The 19485-nt window shown below is 46.9% G+C and overlaps 1 protein-coding gene across 5 annotated transcripts; it reads right to left on the bottom strand.

Moving 5' to 3' along the window:
• Positions 1–14648: 14648 nt before the first annotated feature.
• LOC136472600 (receptor homology region, transmembrane domain- and RING domain-containing protein 2-like) lies at positions 14649–19226 on the bottom strand. 5 transcript variants are annotated; one of them, XM_066470301.1, is made up of 6 exons: positions 18771–19226; positions 18430–18550; positions 18026–18268; positions 17356–17580; positions 16649–17053; positions 14649–15879 (listed from the first exon to the last, which is right to left on the bottom strand). In XM_066470301.1, exons 3-6 carry the CDS (start codon positions 18165–18167, stop codon positions 15131–15133), a joined length of 1521 nt encoding a protein of 506 aa, XP_066326398.1. In that variant the 5' UTR covers positions 18168–18268; positions 18430–18550; positions 18771–19226; the 3' UTR covers positions 14649–15130. The 5 variants fall into 5 exon arrangements, with proteins under 5 accessions (XP_066326398.1, XP_066326399.1, XP_066326401.1 ...); XM_066470302.1 differs by having other exon boundaries at positions 18026–18252; XM_066470304.1 differs by lacking the exon at positions 18430–18550 and adding an exon at positions 18330–18381 and having other exon boundaries at positions 18026–18252.
• Between the last annotated feature and the right edge of the window lie 259 nt (positions 19227–19485).

The raw sequence follows: 19485 nt of genomic DNA, 5'->3' as shown, positions 1-19485 counted from the left end.
TAATGAACTTTACAAACATAGTCGTCGGGAGTACTAACGAAGTGCATCCTGACCGACCATGGGAAACAGCTCCTCCTCGAGGTCCTTGCTAGAATCTGCGAACATCATGTGGGCCCAAGGTCACTGGTCGGGAAAGCCTTTCGCTAAGGTTTCTACTAGCCCACTGCACTCTGAGATGTAGAGGAAGTGGTCCACAGGTGTGAAGGATGCTAATTCTATGCTCGGCAGACTCATCTGCCAGCGCAAGAGATTCAGACCATCCCCATAACCTAGCCATTCGTGGTCTAGGGCCTCGACATGGTCTAACCCCTCAAAAAAAGCCTTGGGTGGCTTCACTCACCTACTTGTGGTGGTGGACAAGTTCACCAAGTGGATAGAGGTGAAGCCCATCACCAATATCCGCTTAGAAGAGGCGGTCAAGTTCTACCTTAACATCATCTATCGATTTGGTGTTCCTAATTGTATCATCACCGACCACAGAACAAACTTCACCGAGAAGAAGTTCTTGGACTTCCGTGATGGATATAGCATCAAGATCAATTGGGCCTCGGTCAGACACCCACGTACAAATGGTCAGGTCAAGTAGGCCAATGGCATTGTCCTCCAAGGACTCAAGCCCCGCATCTTCGACCGATTCAAAAAAGTATGCTGGGCGATGGGTTGTAGAGGTCCTAGCGATCCTCTAGAGCCTGAGAACGACCCTAAGGCCTCCTTGAGCCTTGCCTTGGTAAGGGCAAGATCAGACTCCATCGACAAGCCTCTCTCCTTGAGCAGGTGCCAGAGCTTCACCTCTTCCTCATCACAAAGGATGAACCGGGCCTTTCTCGGCTCGCTGGGGCAAGGCCACACTAGCTCACGGGTCACCCTCGAACCACTGGAAGATCCAGCCATCACAGTATCATCATGACAACTAGATCATCATCAACTCCTGGGACGATGAGATGGTTGGCGGCTCCACCCCGATGTCTTCCTTACCATTGAAGGGGATGTCCACCGCCAGGACTCCATGGCTCACCGCTAGCTACTCTACCTCTGGCCTAGCCGTGGTTCCTTCAGACCCCTCCAGCATTGACCAAGTGAGCGAACCATGCGCTCCTCCGCTGGGCGAGACAGAGAGCCTAGTTTCCCTCCTCTCCTCCTCCGCAATCGTCGGGGGAGGGACCACAAGAGTCACCTTCGACCCGACCACCACCATCACCATGGGGATCGCTGCCATCACCACCGCCGCTGCTACCGCCATGCTCATAACTAGCTGGGAAGACGCAACCACCATTAAGGAAGGTCGGGCCGCCGCCAACCTACTTCCTCTGCCACTTGTCACGACCCGCTGCAGGCTGGGTCTCCACTCTTCTCACATGGGAGGTGGGGAGATCCCCAGTCCCACTAGCCCCTGGTCGCTGTCAAACAAGCGTAGGTTAGTCACACTCAAAAACTATAACTATGAGAACAAATGGGAGCATGAATCCATACCTAGATGAAAGTGGCAGAATCCTGAAGCCCCGACTGGCTAATGATGAGCCGACCGGACAAGGATCGCTCACGGGTCATGACCCGTGCCCCCTCGCATCAGCCAAGGGAAGAGGCGATCTGGCCGGTCCCCATTCAGCCCATGAACAGCTGCGACCACTAGCTCATGGCGAAACCACCAGAGCAACTAGCGGGGCATCTCCTCATTGGGGGTCCTACACATGTGTTGACCCTGAAGATGTAGGGGAATGATCATGTCCCCTGACCGACTAGCATGCTTTGCCACACTCGAAGTAGGGGACCATGAAGCCGACGATGCCTCCAAAGGGTGCGGTGACCGCGCCCACTTCGCCTCTCATTCGAGGGCAGTGTCTTCGCTCGTGGTGTGCTTCCTCAATTTAGGAACATCATCGCGCGTCTCTGTACCACGCCCGCCACCGATGGATGTGGCCATGGGCTCATGGTGCTCCACCAAGGTCACGGCAGCACCACTGTCTCCTTCATCCTCTGAGGCACTCATGTTGTCACCCATCTCCGTGGGCTCCTCTGACTCAAGCTCCGCCTCCACATCGCTTTGGCTCTCGCCTCCTAGACCCACCGGTTGATTTCCTTCTCCTTATCGAACCTCCTGTAGACCTTCTCAGCTTTCTTCTTCTTCTTGGCAAGCATGTCCTCCCTCTAGGCAGCTTGCCGAACCACGCCTTTCGGTCCTCTTAGAAGATGCAGCCAGGATTAATAGCCCACGAGTCCCTTCAAAACGGGCAACTTGAAATCAATCAAAACATCAAACCAAGAAGGAAAAGGTCATGGGAAACGAGGCACAACCACAAGCAATTGACCCTCTACCTTCCCAGACAGGGTTTGGAGGAGCCCACCGATGTAATCTCCATCAAGGAGACGCTAATGGGTCACCCAAGTCGATTGAACAGCTCGGGTGGCTACCAAGAGACAAGTAAGGAGCAGTGGGATGCCCCATGCGGGTTATGCCGACCCCATCATGAACGACAGATACGGATCCCACTCGGACATATCCAATAGGAGCACCCCGGACCCATCACTCGAGCCATCAAGGTAACTTTACCAACCCTCGTTCTACTTTCCCAGTGCATGAGCATTCATTCATCCATCCTCATATATGCATTCATACATTCAGTCACATATTCATCCATACATTCATCCCATACATCCAAGCATTGCATATGCAATTGTTGCATCACGACCGCTTCGCGTCGTGTCACAAAGCGGTAGTTGTCTCATTTGATATGAGCAACAACCGATCGGGGTTCAAAGGCCAGCCCGCAAAGGGCTCGAGGCCGCCTTGCATCAAATAGAGCAAGGGGAGAAAACACAGATGAGCCCCAGCGGCCTTCGCCCAATCCACTTAGAAGAAGACAGGGTCATCTCAATGTTCTCGTTCAATCCTGACCTCAAGCCATGCCCATAGAATCTCCATCAAGGGGAGGCCAGCGGGCCACCTGAGTCGATCTCTAGAACAGCTCGGGCATCTATTGGGAGGTGGGTTGAGGAGCAGTGGAATACCATATGAGGGCTATGTTGACCCCATTATAAACGATGGACCTGGATTCCACTCGGACATGCCCGTTATTAAGCTCACCGAGCATGTCACTCGAGCCATCGAGGCAAGCGATGTTAGCTCAACCCCTCCGATTGCAGAAACCATGGATGGGGTGACGCATGAAACTCGACCGACCCTTACCGAGCCCAATGAGGCTCGGGGGCTCGAGCCACCTGACCCTAACTCGGGAGTCCAGCCGACCGCACAGGTTGTGGTCAGAACAGACATGGGTGAACACCTAGACCGGAAGGAACACAAGAATCCATAGCCCCAGAAAAGAGTACCAAGGTGCTCAGCCTCCTACCGACTCTCCAGCCGGCTGCAGGCTTGGGGGCTATGCCCACCTTCGTCTCGCCCAACCCTTGGGTTCGCACTCCATCTTGCCCGACCCCAAGGCCATGGGCTCTGTCTCGCTCGAACCGTCGGGTTTGGGCTCCGTGTGTGAACAGCCCCTTCATGGCTTCATAGAAGTCCCAAAGGGGCTTGGGGCTCCTGTCGGGTTCATAAACCTAGGGTCCCCAATGGACCCGCTTCCCTACAAAACTCGGCCCAATAGGCAGCGCAGCGACAACGCATGCCTAGGTCGGCCTAGATACATAATGACAGGCTGAGACAATGATCCAGTCCTAGACCAGAAGGCCTGGCCAAGGTGGAACCATAGTTCGACTCTGAGCACTTTCTCTGCCCGAGGATACACTGGACCTCTGCCCGCTGCCCTTTCCTAATCGACATGGTCGGGGCCAACTAGGAACGACCTACTAGGGACGCCCGCTCGGTGAGGGCCCGGGGATCAGGCAAAGCAGATAAGGTAAGGCGCTCAAGTCAACCGCAATACCAAGGACCGTACTCTGCCATGCCCTGCACACCTGCGGGATAGTGTTTCTAGGCCATGTCATACAGGCACTATACAACTTTCCAGACGTGTCAGAGCACAAACAATATTATAGGCACCGATGTTTGCCGCACCAAGCAAACACGGTGGAGCCTGCTAGATGCGTCTGAACATAAACAGTATTGTGGATGTCGACAACCATCTCATACCCGACAGCGTAGGCAACAAGACTAGGTAGCACATGTATACACTTTTTCTCTTTCTCTCTGACTTGTAAGGCCATCCCTTTAAACTATAAAATGGGATGCACTCTCTCCTAACTGGAGGGGCTAGACGATTCGAGGACTCAACGACCTGAGGACTCAAATAGCTAAATATCTCTAGAACTCGATAGCTACACAGAGCATGCGCTCCAATACTTAGTGCACGTTAGAGCACCCATCACTCTCGCCCATTCAGTTTAGAGTCCGACTGGGCCTTTAACTCCCCCCTTTTTATTCCTACTCATTTGTAACCCCACAACAAACTTCGAGCACCTAGGCTTAGGAATAAAGTCACCAAGGGTACATTGCCTAAACCAGTATAAATCCTATGTCATTGAGTGATAGGCCACATCTGATCACAATGCACGACAAAACTATAAATATTTACTTGTTGGTCAAATTTCACACCGACACTATGATTCCATAATACTCTAGAGCATTGTCTGATTCATCAAAAGAAGTTACACAAACACCACTATTGATAGTTGTTAACCCTACTCTTCCACTCTCATATTTCTTTGAACGAAATCTATAGCCATTGACATCATAACACCCATAGGACCTAACTCGAGGGCAGTAACCATAGGATATTTAGAACAGAGCATTCTGAATGCTAGCTGATTTCAAGCACTGAAAAAACACAAATTATGTGATAAGTTTTTTTATCATAATTCATAATGTTGGAATAGAACAAAGGCTGAAGTGTCTGAGAAAATTACTTGCTCTTTGAACCAATCAAAAAAATTTGGACCAGATTGTATACCACTGCTATTTTTCCAACCATTTAACCTTAAATCATGACGTTGCTGGTCTGTGGGAGCCATACAGCTCTTCCACTGTTCATCATCAAAGTGTCTACATGAACAAAATTCTTGTTATGCCTAGATAATAAAAAATCTATAACAGAACAGTAATGACATTTTTGGTAGAACATACGTGAAGAAAGCATCCATCTCTGGCATGTTTGTCAATATGTATAGAAAAGCAACCTTGTACTCCTTGTTTGAGAGTTCACGAACACCTCTAGGGCTCATTCAATGACCCAGGCATTTAAAAATGTTAAGGTCACATGTACCTTGAAATGAAGATGCACAATCATCATAGCGAGGCACCTTATTTCTAACAGATGGAGCATGGGGTCTAAAATATAGACTTAGTGTATTTGTAGCCTCTTCAACAAGAAATGCCTCAACAATGCTAGCCTCAACATGAGCCTTATTTCTTACTTTTTTCCTAAGTTTTTGGATACACCTACGAAGTGAGAGCAACATATTACAGATAGCTAACTTACGGTCAGTGACATAAATAAACTAGCTATTTGAATATTTCTAGATTTACCTCTCATACGGATAGCACCAACGTGCTAGGAAAGGACCACCTAATCGTGCTTCATAAGGCAGATGTATGATGAGATGTTGCATAACATTGAAGAAACCAGGAGGAAATATCTTCTCTATTTTGCAAAGAAGCACAACAACATTCTCTTCTAGAGAGCAGACAACATCTTTTCTAAGCTCTTTGGCACATAATTGCCGATAGAAGAAACTAAGCTCAGCCAAACAACGCCACACATTATCTGGCAAAAACCCACGAAACACTACAGGAAGCAACCTTTCCATAAAGATGTGATAATCATGACTTTTTAGTCCACCCTCCTCGCATGATACCCCCCGATGACGCCAGCCCCGTGGAGGCCGTGGGTCTTTAGGAACGTGATGGCCTCGAGGAGGTCACGCATCCTCTTCTTCTCCTTGACAGGTGGCCCCCACGGCCATGACGGTGGTACCTCTTTGACCAGGCGCCAGGAGAAGATCGGCAAGGGAGCGGCAGGGTTGTTCTTTAGGTAGAACCAATGCGAGTGCCACCCCTTGTTGGATCTAGAGAGCTAGCAGGGCATGTACTTGGCCGCTCGCTGCCCCCAGAGGTGGATGCCCACGCATCCCATCGGCACCAGGGTCTCCCGGCCTCTCTCCTTCTTCTTGATCAAGGAGATGGAGAAGAAATATCTCCACAGCTCGAAGTGGGGCTCGATCCCTAGGTACCCCTCGCACATAGCAATGAAGGCCACGATGTGTTGGATCCCATTGGGGTTCAAGTGCTGTAGCTCAATCTGATAATGGTGTAGCAGACCCTAGAAGAATGGGTGAGGAGGAACCATGAGTCCGTGGTCATGGAAGGGTGCAAAGGAGATGATGTAGCCATTGAGCAGCGCCGGTGCATCCTCATGGCCGGGCACGAGCCACTCCACCGCATCAGTCCTCCCGCAGAGAAGACCACGCTTGATGAGGCCCTCCATGCGTGCATGGGTAACATCGGAGCGGTACCACAAATCCATGGAGGATGGAGGCGGCTGCGGAGAAGCAAAGGCGGTGGCGGAGAAGCGAAAGCTACAGATCTAGGGCTCCAGCAGCGGATTAGCAAGCACGACAGATCGAAACGGTGGCAGTGGAGAAACGAAGAAGGTAAGGCTGTGGTTTTGGTGTGCAGAAACATGAAGGGGGAGGCTGCTATTTATAGGATGGAGTGTGGCGAGAAGGTGAACCATCCACCTAGATTCACGCACCCGCTATGACGCGTCACATCACCTCCCTTCGAAGATCATGCGCACACTATCTCTGGCCGCACCCTCAAAGGACATGCCAGATGATGATTCGTCCGGTCGATGGGCCAAGAACCGTCATAGGAAAAGAGGGATACAGACCTAAAAACGCTCCTATGGCCCATTTAGGACTGGGAGTTCGAAGGCTGCCTCGCCGATGGGTTCACAGCCGCTCCAGGGCACCCTTAGAGAGAGGGGTGGAAAGGGATGGGCCTACTAGCAGTTAGTACCCTAGCACACGAGCGCTGCGGGCATCTCGGCCCACGTTCGAGTCTTGGTTGGTTTCCAGTCCATGGTTTTTCCTCGAAGAAAGGCAACAAGCCCTTGGGACTGGCAAACCGGACCCAAGAACTATATGGATTGGCCACCAAGAGTCTGGAATCGATCACCAGCTGACCCATGCCAGACCCCCCACGAATAGGAAGCCGGGGCCCCACTCGGACTAGCCCATTAACAGCTCACCGAGCACCATGTTTTGTCCATTGAAGAAAGACGTGGCACGGCTCAGCCCCTCTGTTTTATCAAAAAACGCTTGAGGGATGACGATCACAAAGATGAGCTAGCCCTCGACTGGACCCCTGCTACGCGTGGGGGCTCGAGGGAAGTTGGACTCGCAAGGAGACCGAACGTGAGGTCGCAGTACGACGGTGGACTGATTGGATCCTAGGGGACCAGAATCAAGAAAAATCTTTCCGACCTCTTGAATCCTACGGTTACATGACCCCAAGAAGACCGATCGCAACAAAAGGGGATCGCCGTCCTACCAGGACACGCCGTAGGCTACCAAAAGAAGGCCAAGGCCCTCAGAGTCCTCCCATCAAAAAAGCCTCCAAAGGAGTATTCTACTCCTCCGCAGGCTCGAAAGCTACTGTCGGGTATTAATATTAGGGATATCCAAAGCAAGGGACTTAGAGCCCACGCTGACTCCCCTGGATGGCTCGAGACGTATTAAAAGGTCTCGCCTGACCCCGAGGTCATGGGCTCCGTCTCGCTCGACCTTGAGGCCACGGGCTATGCCTCGCCTGACCTCGAGGCCGTGGGCTCTGTCTCCCCCGACCCTTTGGGTGCGGGCTCCGCCTCGTCCGACCCCCAGGAAGTGGGCTCCGCCTTGCCCGACCCCCAGGAAGCGGGCTCCGTCTCGCCCGACCCCTTGGGTGCGGGCTCCATCTCGCCCGACCCTAAGGATGCGGTTTCTATCTCGTCCGACAGGAGGTCATACCGCCACCAACCACTCTAGGTCCAAGCGTATGGGCCTGGGTCAAAACACTAACGCTAGGGAAGAGGCTGGCATGCCTCGATGTAACCCGTGGCCATGACAAACCATACCTGGGGATTCACATCAAGAACAGTGTCGGACGTGCCAGTGTTGTTCTGCTTAATCCTCGTACGGACGCTGACAGGCGCGTCCATTCACCACAATGTCCGCCGGGACAGAATGGAACGCCATGACCGGCAGATGACTCCTGCGCATGGCGCCAGTGACGATCAGGGCCAAGACATGGAGCCATCCCTGTTGACATCTACAGGATCAGCGGGATCCGCATGAAGAAGAAGAAGGACCCGACAACCCTGGAAGGCTTCTTCTCTCTCGTTCTTCTACTTTTTCCTCCTCTCTAACCCGCGCTTTTCCTTCGCCTATAAAAGGGGAAGCAGGGATCGAGATCCGGACAGGAGAGATCAAAGCACAAGAGCACGACACGAGCGCACGGCTGAGCGGCAAGCGAGCTTTCAGCACCCGTTCACTTTTTCCACTAGAGACTTGGGCTCCTCTCCCTCTCTCGCATGTTTGTAACCCCTACCGCAAACCAAGTGCCGGTAACACGAGCAGCAGCGAACTGGACGTAGGGACGTTCCGCCCGAACCAATATAAACTCTTGTGTCCTCGAGCACACCATCCGAGCCAGACGTGTAAATATAAATTTACTCGTCGGTGGTCAAAAAACACCGACAGTTAGCTATTGGGGAGTGTGATTACTTGTACATTGAATTCAGCATATTCAAGAGAAAAGAAACCTTGAACTCAGATTGAGACATACGTTGTGCACAGTTGCCGCCTGCTTTGCGTCCATGTCTTAACAACAGTTGGACTTCATGCATCATGTGCCAAAAGTGCTGCTGTATGGGGAGTTGTTTCCAGGTGCTTTCCGAATGCTTGTATCATTTGTGCTACTGTTTTCCCATGTTTGAGCATGTTTTTGCTTGTTTAAGTTTCAGGAGGAAGCTACATATTTCCTTTTAGCCCATACAGTTTATCTTACCATGACAATAACAATACTTACTGTTGATCATACATGTAGGTTTTTACCCAGTTGCACGTGTCCTTGTTTTGTTCCTCCCTGTAGTTCATTACTAGTTCAGCTCTTGGAGAAGCTGGCTGGCAATGAGACTGAACTACTGCAGGGTTTTAAGTTGCTGCTTGATCTGTCTATGCAACTTGAACTTTCAAAGGCTGCCGACTGCCCATTGCTTGGCAAGAGATCTTGTGTGTTGCTAGTGAGCACAATGGGCCAAAGTCAAAGCAGCTGGGACTGGAAGAGTGGAAGTTGTTGAAAGGTACACATGGTGGAAACTCCCGTGTATTTTTGTAAAGGAAAGATGGTATTCAGATAAGCCAATGGTGCCCATATGTTCCAATGAAAAAAAAAAACTATCCATATAATGGGCAGAAGTACATCCATTGATCCAGAAATCCTAAGACCATCAATATGCGTGTGTGATGCACTAAACTTTACCCTTGGGGGCAAACTAGCAAAAGTCACCGATGAATTGCAGTTGGCCAAGTACCAGATCCAGAACCATTATGGAAATGAACAGGAGGTTATTGGTATACAGTGTTGGGTTGGGACGTTGGGTTGCATCTTCGAATTCAACCATCATGCATAATTATCTAGTGAGTTCCGTTCCCTGTGCATCAACTGCTTCCACAATAGTTTCTTGTGCTTTGATATAACCCTACCTTTTTCGTGAGATTGATAGGTGTTTTTACGAGGCAGGTATGCAATACAACCAGCGGATAACTTTTGTATGGTAACATTACCAATATGCTGATGGAGAAGCTTTCAAGTTCACCGAATTTTTTACTTTTTAGTCCTTTTTTTGAAAGTTTTTTACAAATAGACCCCTGGTGGAAAGAATTCAGAAAATGGACCCTAACTCGGCGCCATCGATGCTGGCGCCGAGCTCGGCGCCAGCGTCCCTGGCGCCGAGCCCCTAGACTCGACGCGAACGTGGCGGCAGGCATCTCGGCGCCGGCGACTATGGCGCCGAGCTCGGCGCCGGCCACTCTGGCGCCGAGCTCTGTGCAAAAGCTGGCTGGGCATGGGGAGGCCGAGGGGCAGCAGAGCTTCGCTCGGCGGCGTAGAGGAGGGAGTCCCGCAGCGCTGGCAGCAACGGCGTTCATGGCGGCGGCATGGTGTCGTCTTGTGGAAGCAGGATAGGGAAGGGGAAGGGAGAGGGGGAGAGTGGAGAGGGCAGGGTGCCGGTCCTGGACTTGAGCACGGCAAGGAGGTGAGCTGGCGGCGATGGCGCCACGCGACCTGCAGCACCTGCGAGCACGGTCGGCAAAGTTCAAATACCGAAGAAACCAATACTACCACGAAAATACGACTGAAACACAAAGTTCGGCTCCCTCAAACTCTCAAACCGACGCGAATTAGCGAAAACTTCACTAATATAAGTTTCAGAGCTACATGAGGTCTCCAACTTTGCTTATATGAAGTTGAGCTGGTTAGGCCTGGTTTGGGAGATACAAGGTTCCAAAGTGGGGTACACGAAAACTCAAACGCGAATTTCAGTCATCCCAGACTTAGCCGATTTTCGAGGTTTCAAAACAACACTGAGTTCAATCTTTGGGCCTCGGTTTGACTTGCTTCAAAGCTGATCTAGCTCTTGATCATTAAACAAAGTTTGTTCTACATAAGATGAGCTACAACTTTTATTTAGGTTCCACTGCCATGCAAATACTCTAAGACACAGTTCAAACCAAGTCAAAGTAGCATCACGATAAAGCTTAAATTATCATTTTTGATCTATTGAAGCATTTTCTGGCCACTTGCTCAACATGAACTTTTCATAACTTTTGTTGTAGAGTTCCTCTAGAGTCATTTGGGCAAGGTTGCAAAGTTCATTTAATGACCAATGTTTCCATTCACTTAACAGGGCAATTCCAACAAAGATGTAACTTATCATTTCATGTGACTTCTTGATTCCAAACTTAACAGGGCAATTCCAAACTTCATGAAACTTTTCCATGTTTGTGCCGAGGCGGCTGGCTGGTTGCTCTGAAGATTAGACATCAGCGAGGCTAGCTGCTTTTATGTGCCGAGGCGGCTGGCTGGACGTACTGCCATTAATTCTAGCTAAGGGCCTTTTTTGAATGCAGTAGAAAATACAGTATAGGAAAATAAAGCCATCAGGGTGATACTAGTGTGTACTCCAGTACATTTGGGTTCATCTATCTATCTACGTATCTATATACACATAGTACTTCGTAGGTCCCAAGTCACATGTACATTTGGCCATGTGCTTGTCAGTGTATCGAATTAATAAAGCTTGTTGTTTTTTGAAATCTACTAGTTGAAAGGGGGTACGTATGTACATGTGCTTGTCAGTGTATCGAATTAATAAACCTTTCAGATTGATCATTGTTACTTAAGCTTTGTTTTATGATGTTGACGGTGGTATTCATACATGGGTACCGTGTCAGCCTACAGCAGAGCAAGCTAGCTACGCGGTAGCATTTTTCACGCACGTCGGCCTGCTCCACCCATGTCGCTGCGGCCGTCCTCGCCAGCCATGTCCGCCTCATCGCACGCGCCATCAACACAGGCGTCGTCTCAGGGCCGACCAGCTGCTGCACCACGCATGCCTGTCGCCAGAACAGCGTGGAGCAAAAACATCAGCAAATAGTCCCAGTGCTAGTTGATTTGGAGGAAGAGAAGAAAAAAAATAAATGAAAGAAGTGACTGCACGACAAAGGCCTAGGACTTAGGAGGCCAGGAGCAGCTCGTCTGACACCATATACTGGGTGTGAACTGTGAACCTGCCATGCCCATACCTACTCCTACTCCACACGCAGAAAAAGGCCGCTGCTAGCCCCTCCCTGGTTTCTTCCTCTGCTTGATTATCTGGGTTATATTATTATCAAATGAGCAGGGCAAACAGCATACTAGCTACTAGTTTACTACAGTACTACCTCAGTCTATCCCGCAGCACTTTCAATGGGTCCAGAGTCAAGCAAACAAAATTAGCAGTGAACCCACCATACCGGCCAGACATTGTGATATAATTGTTACTAAGTCCACTCAATAGCTCACAACCAATAGAAAAAGCAAGAACAAAAAACAAAACTACATAAGTGAGCTTACACTTACAGTCACCAAACGAATCAAATTGCATATCTAGAAGGATGCAGCCACATAAAAGCAGCTAGGCCATGTTTCCCATCAAACTTGCGGTACATGCATGGAGTACTAAATGTTGACGAAATCAAAAACTAATTGCACAGTTTGGTTGTACTTTGCGAGACGAACGTTTTAAGTCTAATTAGTCAACGATGGGACAACTATTACCAAAAAAAATACTACAGTGCGCAACAGTGCCACTACAGTACCTAGGATTCCGGCGGCGCCGAATCCGGGGCCGAACTAAACGCGGCCCTAGCCTCGCTGATGTCCAATCTTCAGAGCATGGCGGTCACCGGAAGAGACATTTTGTCCTTGACCTGGGAACCGCCGAGTCGTTTGGCCAGAAAAAGTGAACGTGACAACTCATGCGTGTGCTGTCCTCTCCGTCCAGCACGAACGGCACGTTGCGGTCGTTGGTCCCATCAGGGCCTCTCGTACATGGCGCCGAGCTAGACGCCATTTACTCTGGCGCCGAGCCCTCTGACAGGTTATTCACCGGGCCCAGGAGCTCGACGCCAGCATCAATGGCGCTGAGCTAAGGGTCCATTTTCTAAATTCTTTCCGATATGGGTCTATTTGTGAGAAACTTAAAAAAAAAGGCTAAAAAGTAAAAAATTCGGTCAAGTTCACCATAAGAATAACTTTGTCGCGGGCAAACATGTGCAGATTCAGGATAGGGCAAAATACTACTTGGGGCCTGTTTGGAACGAAGGAATCCAAAATACGGGAATAGGAAAAAAACGTAGGAATAAGGTATGATAAAAAATGAAAAACTATGGGATTTCAAAACATATGAACAGAAAATTTAGGCTGTTTAAAATATATGAATTTATAACGTAGGAATAAAGTGTGTGGTTCAAATACAAACCTACAGCAACGTCAAAAAAAAGCTAGATTATAGTCGATGGCACACACAAGACAGTGATAAAGTGTGTGTAGCTGCCTCGGTCTTTGTGAAGGAACAAAAACCAATCAGCGCGTTCGGCTAGTATAGTCCTGGCTTGTTTCAGCTTATTCTCTCTCACAGAATACTATTCAATCATCCAAAACCATCCAAAAAAACACTGTTCACCGGACCATCCGAACGCACTGAATATGTTTGGATGGATGTTTTATTTCCTACGTTTTGTGCATCGACTATTCCCTTTCCTGTGGAATGGAACTCTGTATTCCTTCAATCCAAACACTCCTATTCAATTCATTTCCTATGGATTGTGTTCCTTCAAAATTCCCGTGAAAATCCTTCAATCCAAACAGCCCTTAGAGCATCTTCAAGAGTACCCAATATTTTCTTCCTAAAAATATAAAATTTCACAACTCCTAAAAAATATTGGAAGGAATAAAGAAGGCCATCTCCAAAAGCTCCTAATAATCCACTCCTAAAATATAGAAGACAGTTTTACATCAGGAATCCTATACTATTTCTAAATTATCCTAACCACTTTTATATATTCTTTCTTTCTTTCTTGTATATTTGCATCAGAAACCATTTTCTACTCTTTATTCTTTCCACGTCCTTCCACCTTTAGATTGGCCAACAAACACGCGTGGGAGAGAGAAGATACGCATGACTCGGAAGCGCGTAACTTTACACGAAACATGGTGACTTTCCTAGGTTTTAAAATATTAGGAGGATGGATTAGGAGTTGTTGGATTAGAATTTTTTCTCGTCTTGCTAAAAACATGGATTAAAAAGGGATTTAGAGAACCTCAGATACGCTCGTTCTTTGTCCAGCGTGTGTGTTTATCCGTGTGTTCTTTTTTCCTTCTCTTTCTACTTGAGGACTATTGTTAGAGGAATTTGTACGCTCAGTTGCTCAGTGACGTGTGAAGCAAACATATTTTCTCACCCTTTTTTACTTTGTGGGCTAATCCTATTCCTATTGGACAATCCATTGTTGATTCCAGTTTCTGTTGCAAAATGAATACATACTCGGTTTGTCCGCTAAAATGATCTCAAGCAACCACATAAATGAATGAAGCTGAAAAGTGCACATTATACCAGTTCATTTAACCGATCTCATTTTCAGCATTTCTTTCAGCTCATGGCTGCCATGGCAGTTTAGGGCCTGTTCGCTTCCATGACAGCTTAGGGCCGGTTCGCTCGGAGAAATTTAGAGAAATCTGGATGAATCTGAAGTAATTTGTAAGAGTATAAACAGTGTTTTCATCCAGGAACAGTGAAATCCAGATGGTTTTTATACCAGCCGAACACAGGAATTTATGAGAGTATAAACAGTGTTTTCATCCAGAAACAGTGAAATCCGGATGGTTTTCGTACCAGCCGAACACAGTGCGTTCGGCTGATATAAAAACCATCCGGATTTCACTGTTCCTAGATGAAAACACTGTTTATACTCTCGTAAATTCCTCCAGATTTCTCTAAATTCCTCCTATCAAACAGGCCCTAAGCTGAGTATGTTACTGCACAAGTGGTACCTAGAAATAGAGGGGTGTATCTATCTATACTATAGGATCTTCAATTCATCTACTAAACGGGAGAACAAGTGCCTCAGCCCCAAGGCTTTATTCTATTCAGATTTCAATGCCCATATGAACTAATTCAAAAAAAAAAGGAAATGTTACAGGCTCAAACCTCAATAGACAAACAGCATCTAGGATTCCTACAAAGCTGTATCAGTACACGCTAAACGCTCGTGAAACCAGACAGGCGCATTTGCTTCTTCAAGATGAAGCAACACATCAACTATTGAGCAGAAGCAACCTATGACAGAATTACATGCCTCAAAGTAGGCAAATCCAAAACTACTCCAAACTCCCTGTACACTCAGCAAGTAAAATTGCTCACATTCTGGGGTTGCCGATTCTCTCTTCTTACAAGCAGTTTTGTCACACCTTTTTTTATCATCAAGGTGAATTATGTTGACGAGCTCAAATCCAAATGTTAATTCGGTACCAGATAAGATTTCCCATGGGAGCTTACTGGAGCCACCATCAGTGTTAAAATGGTGAATCTTGCAGCAAGAATCAACACCCTGGAAGCGACTGAGATGACGTGTCAGAATCAGGGCAATGCTGCAGGTAGAGCTGACGGAATGACTGAGTTGATGCAGCAGCTGACAGATTTGTTTCCGAGTCTCCACCGTGCTGCAACTGGTTCTGTTGCGGTGACTGGGGCACCATGGTGAACAGGCTCGGGCCTGACAACGTGTAGTGCCCCAGGTAAGGATTCCGCTGCCCTGAAGATCCAAGGCAGTAACTCGGAGATCCATGGGACATGTGTGATGAGCCTATGTAACGACTGGGAGATCCATAGGCTGAACAGGAGATGTGTGGTGAGGTATTTCTGATGTCAATCGGTGGGGACAAGTGGCCACCGCACAAAGAGTGAGCAGATGCAAGGTGCGAAGTGCGAGACCATGAGGATGATATATTTGCAAGGTCCAAATTGCTTCCGCTTGTGCAGATAGGAGATGAGTTTGCATAAAACCTAGGGTTAGGGGTGCGAGGGATACTGGAACCCGAAATGAAGTAATTGCGGGATATGGCCCGTGATGAAGGATGCCGGCTGATTGGCCTGGGGGGAGATGCTGCTACTGTAGACTGGAAGGAAGCCAAAGCAGTTGATTCTGGTAAGGGAATGGCAGATGATGAAAGCAAAGGGGTAGACTCTGATACAGGAGGGTTTGATGTTCCAGCATTTGCGTCATGCTTGCATACAGGGCAGAATGTTCTCCAGGAGGTGAGCCATAGGTCCACACAAGCTGCATGGAACTCTGCAAAGTGCAAAGTGAAACAACCAAGCCTCAGGTCATGAGTTAAGGAGAGATTTATAATAACAAGTATACCAGGTGATGTCTTAAATGCATGCAGCACTAGTTACATAGTGGAATCAAAGTTGCAACTAAAATTTAATATATGCGTCATAACTAAATCAGAAAGCAAAATAAAGTTGTTGAATGCATGTGAAATGTTGTATAATAATATACAACCAAGCTGAAATCTCAACCTGGCAAAAAAATACAGAAGTATTGTGATTAATTTTTTTGCCCTCTACCATGGCATTCTTTTACTACCATTCTTGTAGTGCTATTCTGCATTTGCATCTGTAATACCTACTTCCGCTTATCACAAATATTACTAACTTGACGCTTTTGGACAAGCAATGGCATTTTTGGACAAGCAATATATTATTAACTTGACTTGAAAAGAAACAGTTATACATTGTGAAAGTAGTTTCCTTGATGAATCTAGTAGCTCCAAGCTAAAAAGGCTTGGCTTAGAACAAACCTAAATGGGTCATATTTGTCATTTGTGATGAAAAGAAGCAGTAAGAATAGTAAACAAAGCATAGACAGTAGTGCCAGCGGAAAAAAAAGTTTGGGATAAACCTAGATGAACTTACATTTGTGATCAAAGGAAATAGTAAAGAGTAGTAAACAATGCATGGACAGTAATGGCTAGCAAGCCAGATTCAGCTCACATATAAAATGAATAGACCACAAACTCCCAAACATCAGTTAAATAAATGTGTGAGAAACATACTGTGTCGACAAGGTAGCACTCTTAGTTTTTCTCCAACACTGTAGTCTTCCAAGCAAATGGCGCATGTTGCTGATGTACAGTTGTCTTCTTGCACTTTTGTGAAAATAAGACTTGGCATTGCTTTAACTAATTGACTGCTCATTCCATGGAACTCCCGAGCTTGGGGAAGTGGAGCCCTGTCCCGTCTTATCTGGTGTCTCCGCACAAAGAAACAAGCAGCTAGGATAGCAGACATAGCAAGCAGTGATATAAATGAAATTGCCATGATTGACCAAGCTGAGTTCTCATATGTTGCTATTATCCACAACTCTGCATCAGTTTGACCTGAATATTTCTTCAGCTCCTCCCCTGATGCCTTAGAGACGAACACTGCATATATGTGGACTCCAGACGAGCTTCCAGCCACTGCAATAATCCTTGCTTAATTAATTGCAAATATATGCACTCACCAAGTACTCTAAATGGTAAAAATTTTACCATTAAGTTTGATAACTTCAGTTATCTACCTTTTAGGTTCAATGAAATTAATCTAATAGTTTAGAGCTGCTTTGCAAAATTACTTTTCCTCTTCTCAACAGTTTATAATGACTTGCAGCATTATGGACAAGAAATACTCAAATCCTTATAGAGCAACACCCCTTTATGCGCACTGATAAAGGATAACATGTAACTGCTATGGTAAAAAAAAATGATGTCTGAATCATTACTTGAAACAAGGACACCTTTGTCTTCATTGTCATATACTACAGCAGCCTTGAATCCAGCATTCTGTGCATTTCTAACTTTGTCATCGAATTGGCATCCGCCTCTTATAACCAACGCAAATGGTGAGACAGAGCCTTTGATCGCTTTTGTTCTCAATGGACTGCATGCATCCATAGGTTCCACAACATAAAGTACACCATTTACACCTGAAGCTTTCACTGCTGGAGCTGCAGGAAGAGCGAAAAAGGTCAATAAGCATTTCATAACCAGATAGATTTGTTCAGGAACCCAGGTAACATTGCACATTATCGATCATAAAGATACAAAAATGATGCTACTATATAAGAAGAAACTGGAAGAGACATGTAACTAACAGGGCTAAAGAAAAAGAGAGATCAGCCCATTATTCACTAATCACTAAAAACAGGGCAATTTAGCAATAAAGAAAACAGAACATGACAGCAACAGCTAATGAAGAATGCGCTGGAGTGTGTGTTTGATGTTATGGGTTTCTTATACTGTTTTTTATCTTCTTTAATGACAAGCAACTCACTTGTGTGTTTGAGAAAAACAACAGCTAACTAGCTTGGCTTGTGTTGCCATTAGAATACCAGATTGCTATTGACATGTACAGAGAGACATGGACATAGTGTAATAATGTGTAGCACTCACTAAAAGTTGCCTCGACGTCATCGAACGACAAGGTAGTGTTGTTCGCCATGAGTACAACATTGGAAGCTCCCAACTGAGCCATGAGGCAAATCATCAGAAAGAAACAAAGGGGAAATGATGTCCTTCCTCTTGGACATGCCATCTTGACAGAACCCTAATCCTTTGGAGCCAGCAATTGAACAGAAGGCACTGAGTACCAGGTCGAAAGCACCAATCACCTAATACACCTGCAATCATACATTACTAACACAAAAAAAAATTGAAATTAAAGAGAGGAATGGCGTAACTTCACAGTAACACTAACAGTCTGCACAGTTCTATCATCGCCCAGATAGTGAAGTAAGTGGTGGAGAGGCCTAGAATAACAAAATCATAGGTCAAAGTGATTCATTTCTATACACAACCTGCTTTCAAAAAGCAGGAGGGATTTCTTTTCCACAGTCATCAGAAAAGGGCACTCGATGACCCATCTAAAATTTGCCCGGAATCCAGAGTCGTCTCCAGGGGTACGAAAAGTGCAATGGCCTGGTTAAAAGATGGCAATTTGAGCACGAAATCACGCCCAAAGAAAGAAAGAAAAAAAGGCTCTGAAAGCGGCATCAGTCCCGCCCCCAAATTCCGCGGAGGAATCCCACATCAAATCGGGTGAGGACGGCGTCTCCCGAAAATTGTTACAGAGCAGTAAAATCCAAATCTTTGCAGATTGCGCAAGAACGAACGCACCGGGGAGGAGAAAAGGCCGCACCTTTGACGGGAATGATTTGGTCTTCCCAGCAGCAGCAGCAGCGGCAGGGGAGTGAGACGAGGAAGAAGATGAGTCGGCGCAGGAGAGAGGGGACTAGAACTAGGAGGAATTAGCGGGTGGTCGAGGCGGATCGAGTGGGGATGGAGACGTCGGCTGCCATGAGAAATTTGCAGAGGATTTGGAGTGGCAAGGGGAGGAGGACCTTATGAAAATCCGCCCGCAGAAATCAGAATTGAAGGTGGTTTGGAATGGAAGGAAACAAATAGAATTGAACGAATGAATCTCTGATTTGATCTTTCCTTCTCACGGAGTACTATATAATATACCATTATAATATAATAATGCTGGTAGTATTATATTTCGTAGATGAATCTTGAATTGATAAGGAGGATGGTGAATGTTTTTTTTCCTGCATCCGTTGCTTTGTCATCCGTCTCTATCCCTGCCGCGGTCCCAGGGTCGGATATATTTACGCTAATAACACGCGGCGCCACCATTTGCCTCTTGCCTCTTGCCATATATACGCACCTTCTAGGAAAATATCCATTGCTTTATTATTCTTAATTGATACTTATACTGACAAGAGCAGAAAAGAAAGAACTTAAACAAATGAATCAATCATCAATTGATTTAGGCTCCGTTCGGCTAGCTAGAAACATGCTAATGCTGATGCTGATTTATTGTAAGATAAAAACACTGTTATTTCATTAAAACG

This window comes from Miscanthus floridulus, chromosome 8 (genome assembly GCF_019320115.1).
Source record: "Miscanthus floridulus cultivar M001 chromosome 8, ASM1932011v1, whole genome shotgun sequence".
In the NCBI taxonomy this organism is placed as follows: Eukaryota; Viridiplantae; Streptophyta; class Magnoliopsida; order Poales; family Poaceae; genus Miscanthus; species Miscanthus floridulus.
This window is presented reverse-complemented; position numbering and strand designations above follow the sequence as displayed.

Coding starts and splice junctions, on each gene's coding strand:
- LOC136472600 (XM_066470301.1), bottom strand. CDS start 18,167: ATGGCATGTCCAAGAGGAAGGACATCATTTCCCCTTTGTTTCTTTCTG. Junction 17,054..17,355: donor CAAAGGTGTCCTTGTTTCAA/GTAATGATTCAG, acceptor GGATTATTGCAG/TGGCTGGAAGCTCGTCTGGA. Junction 15,880..16,648: donor AGTGCTACCTTGTCGACACA/GTATGTTTCTCA, acceptor TGCACTTTGCAG/AGTTCCATGCAGCTTGTGTG.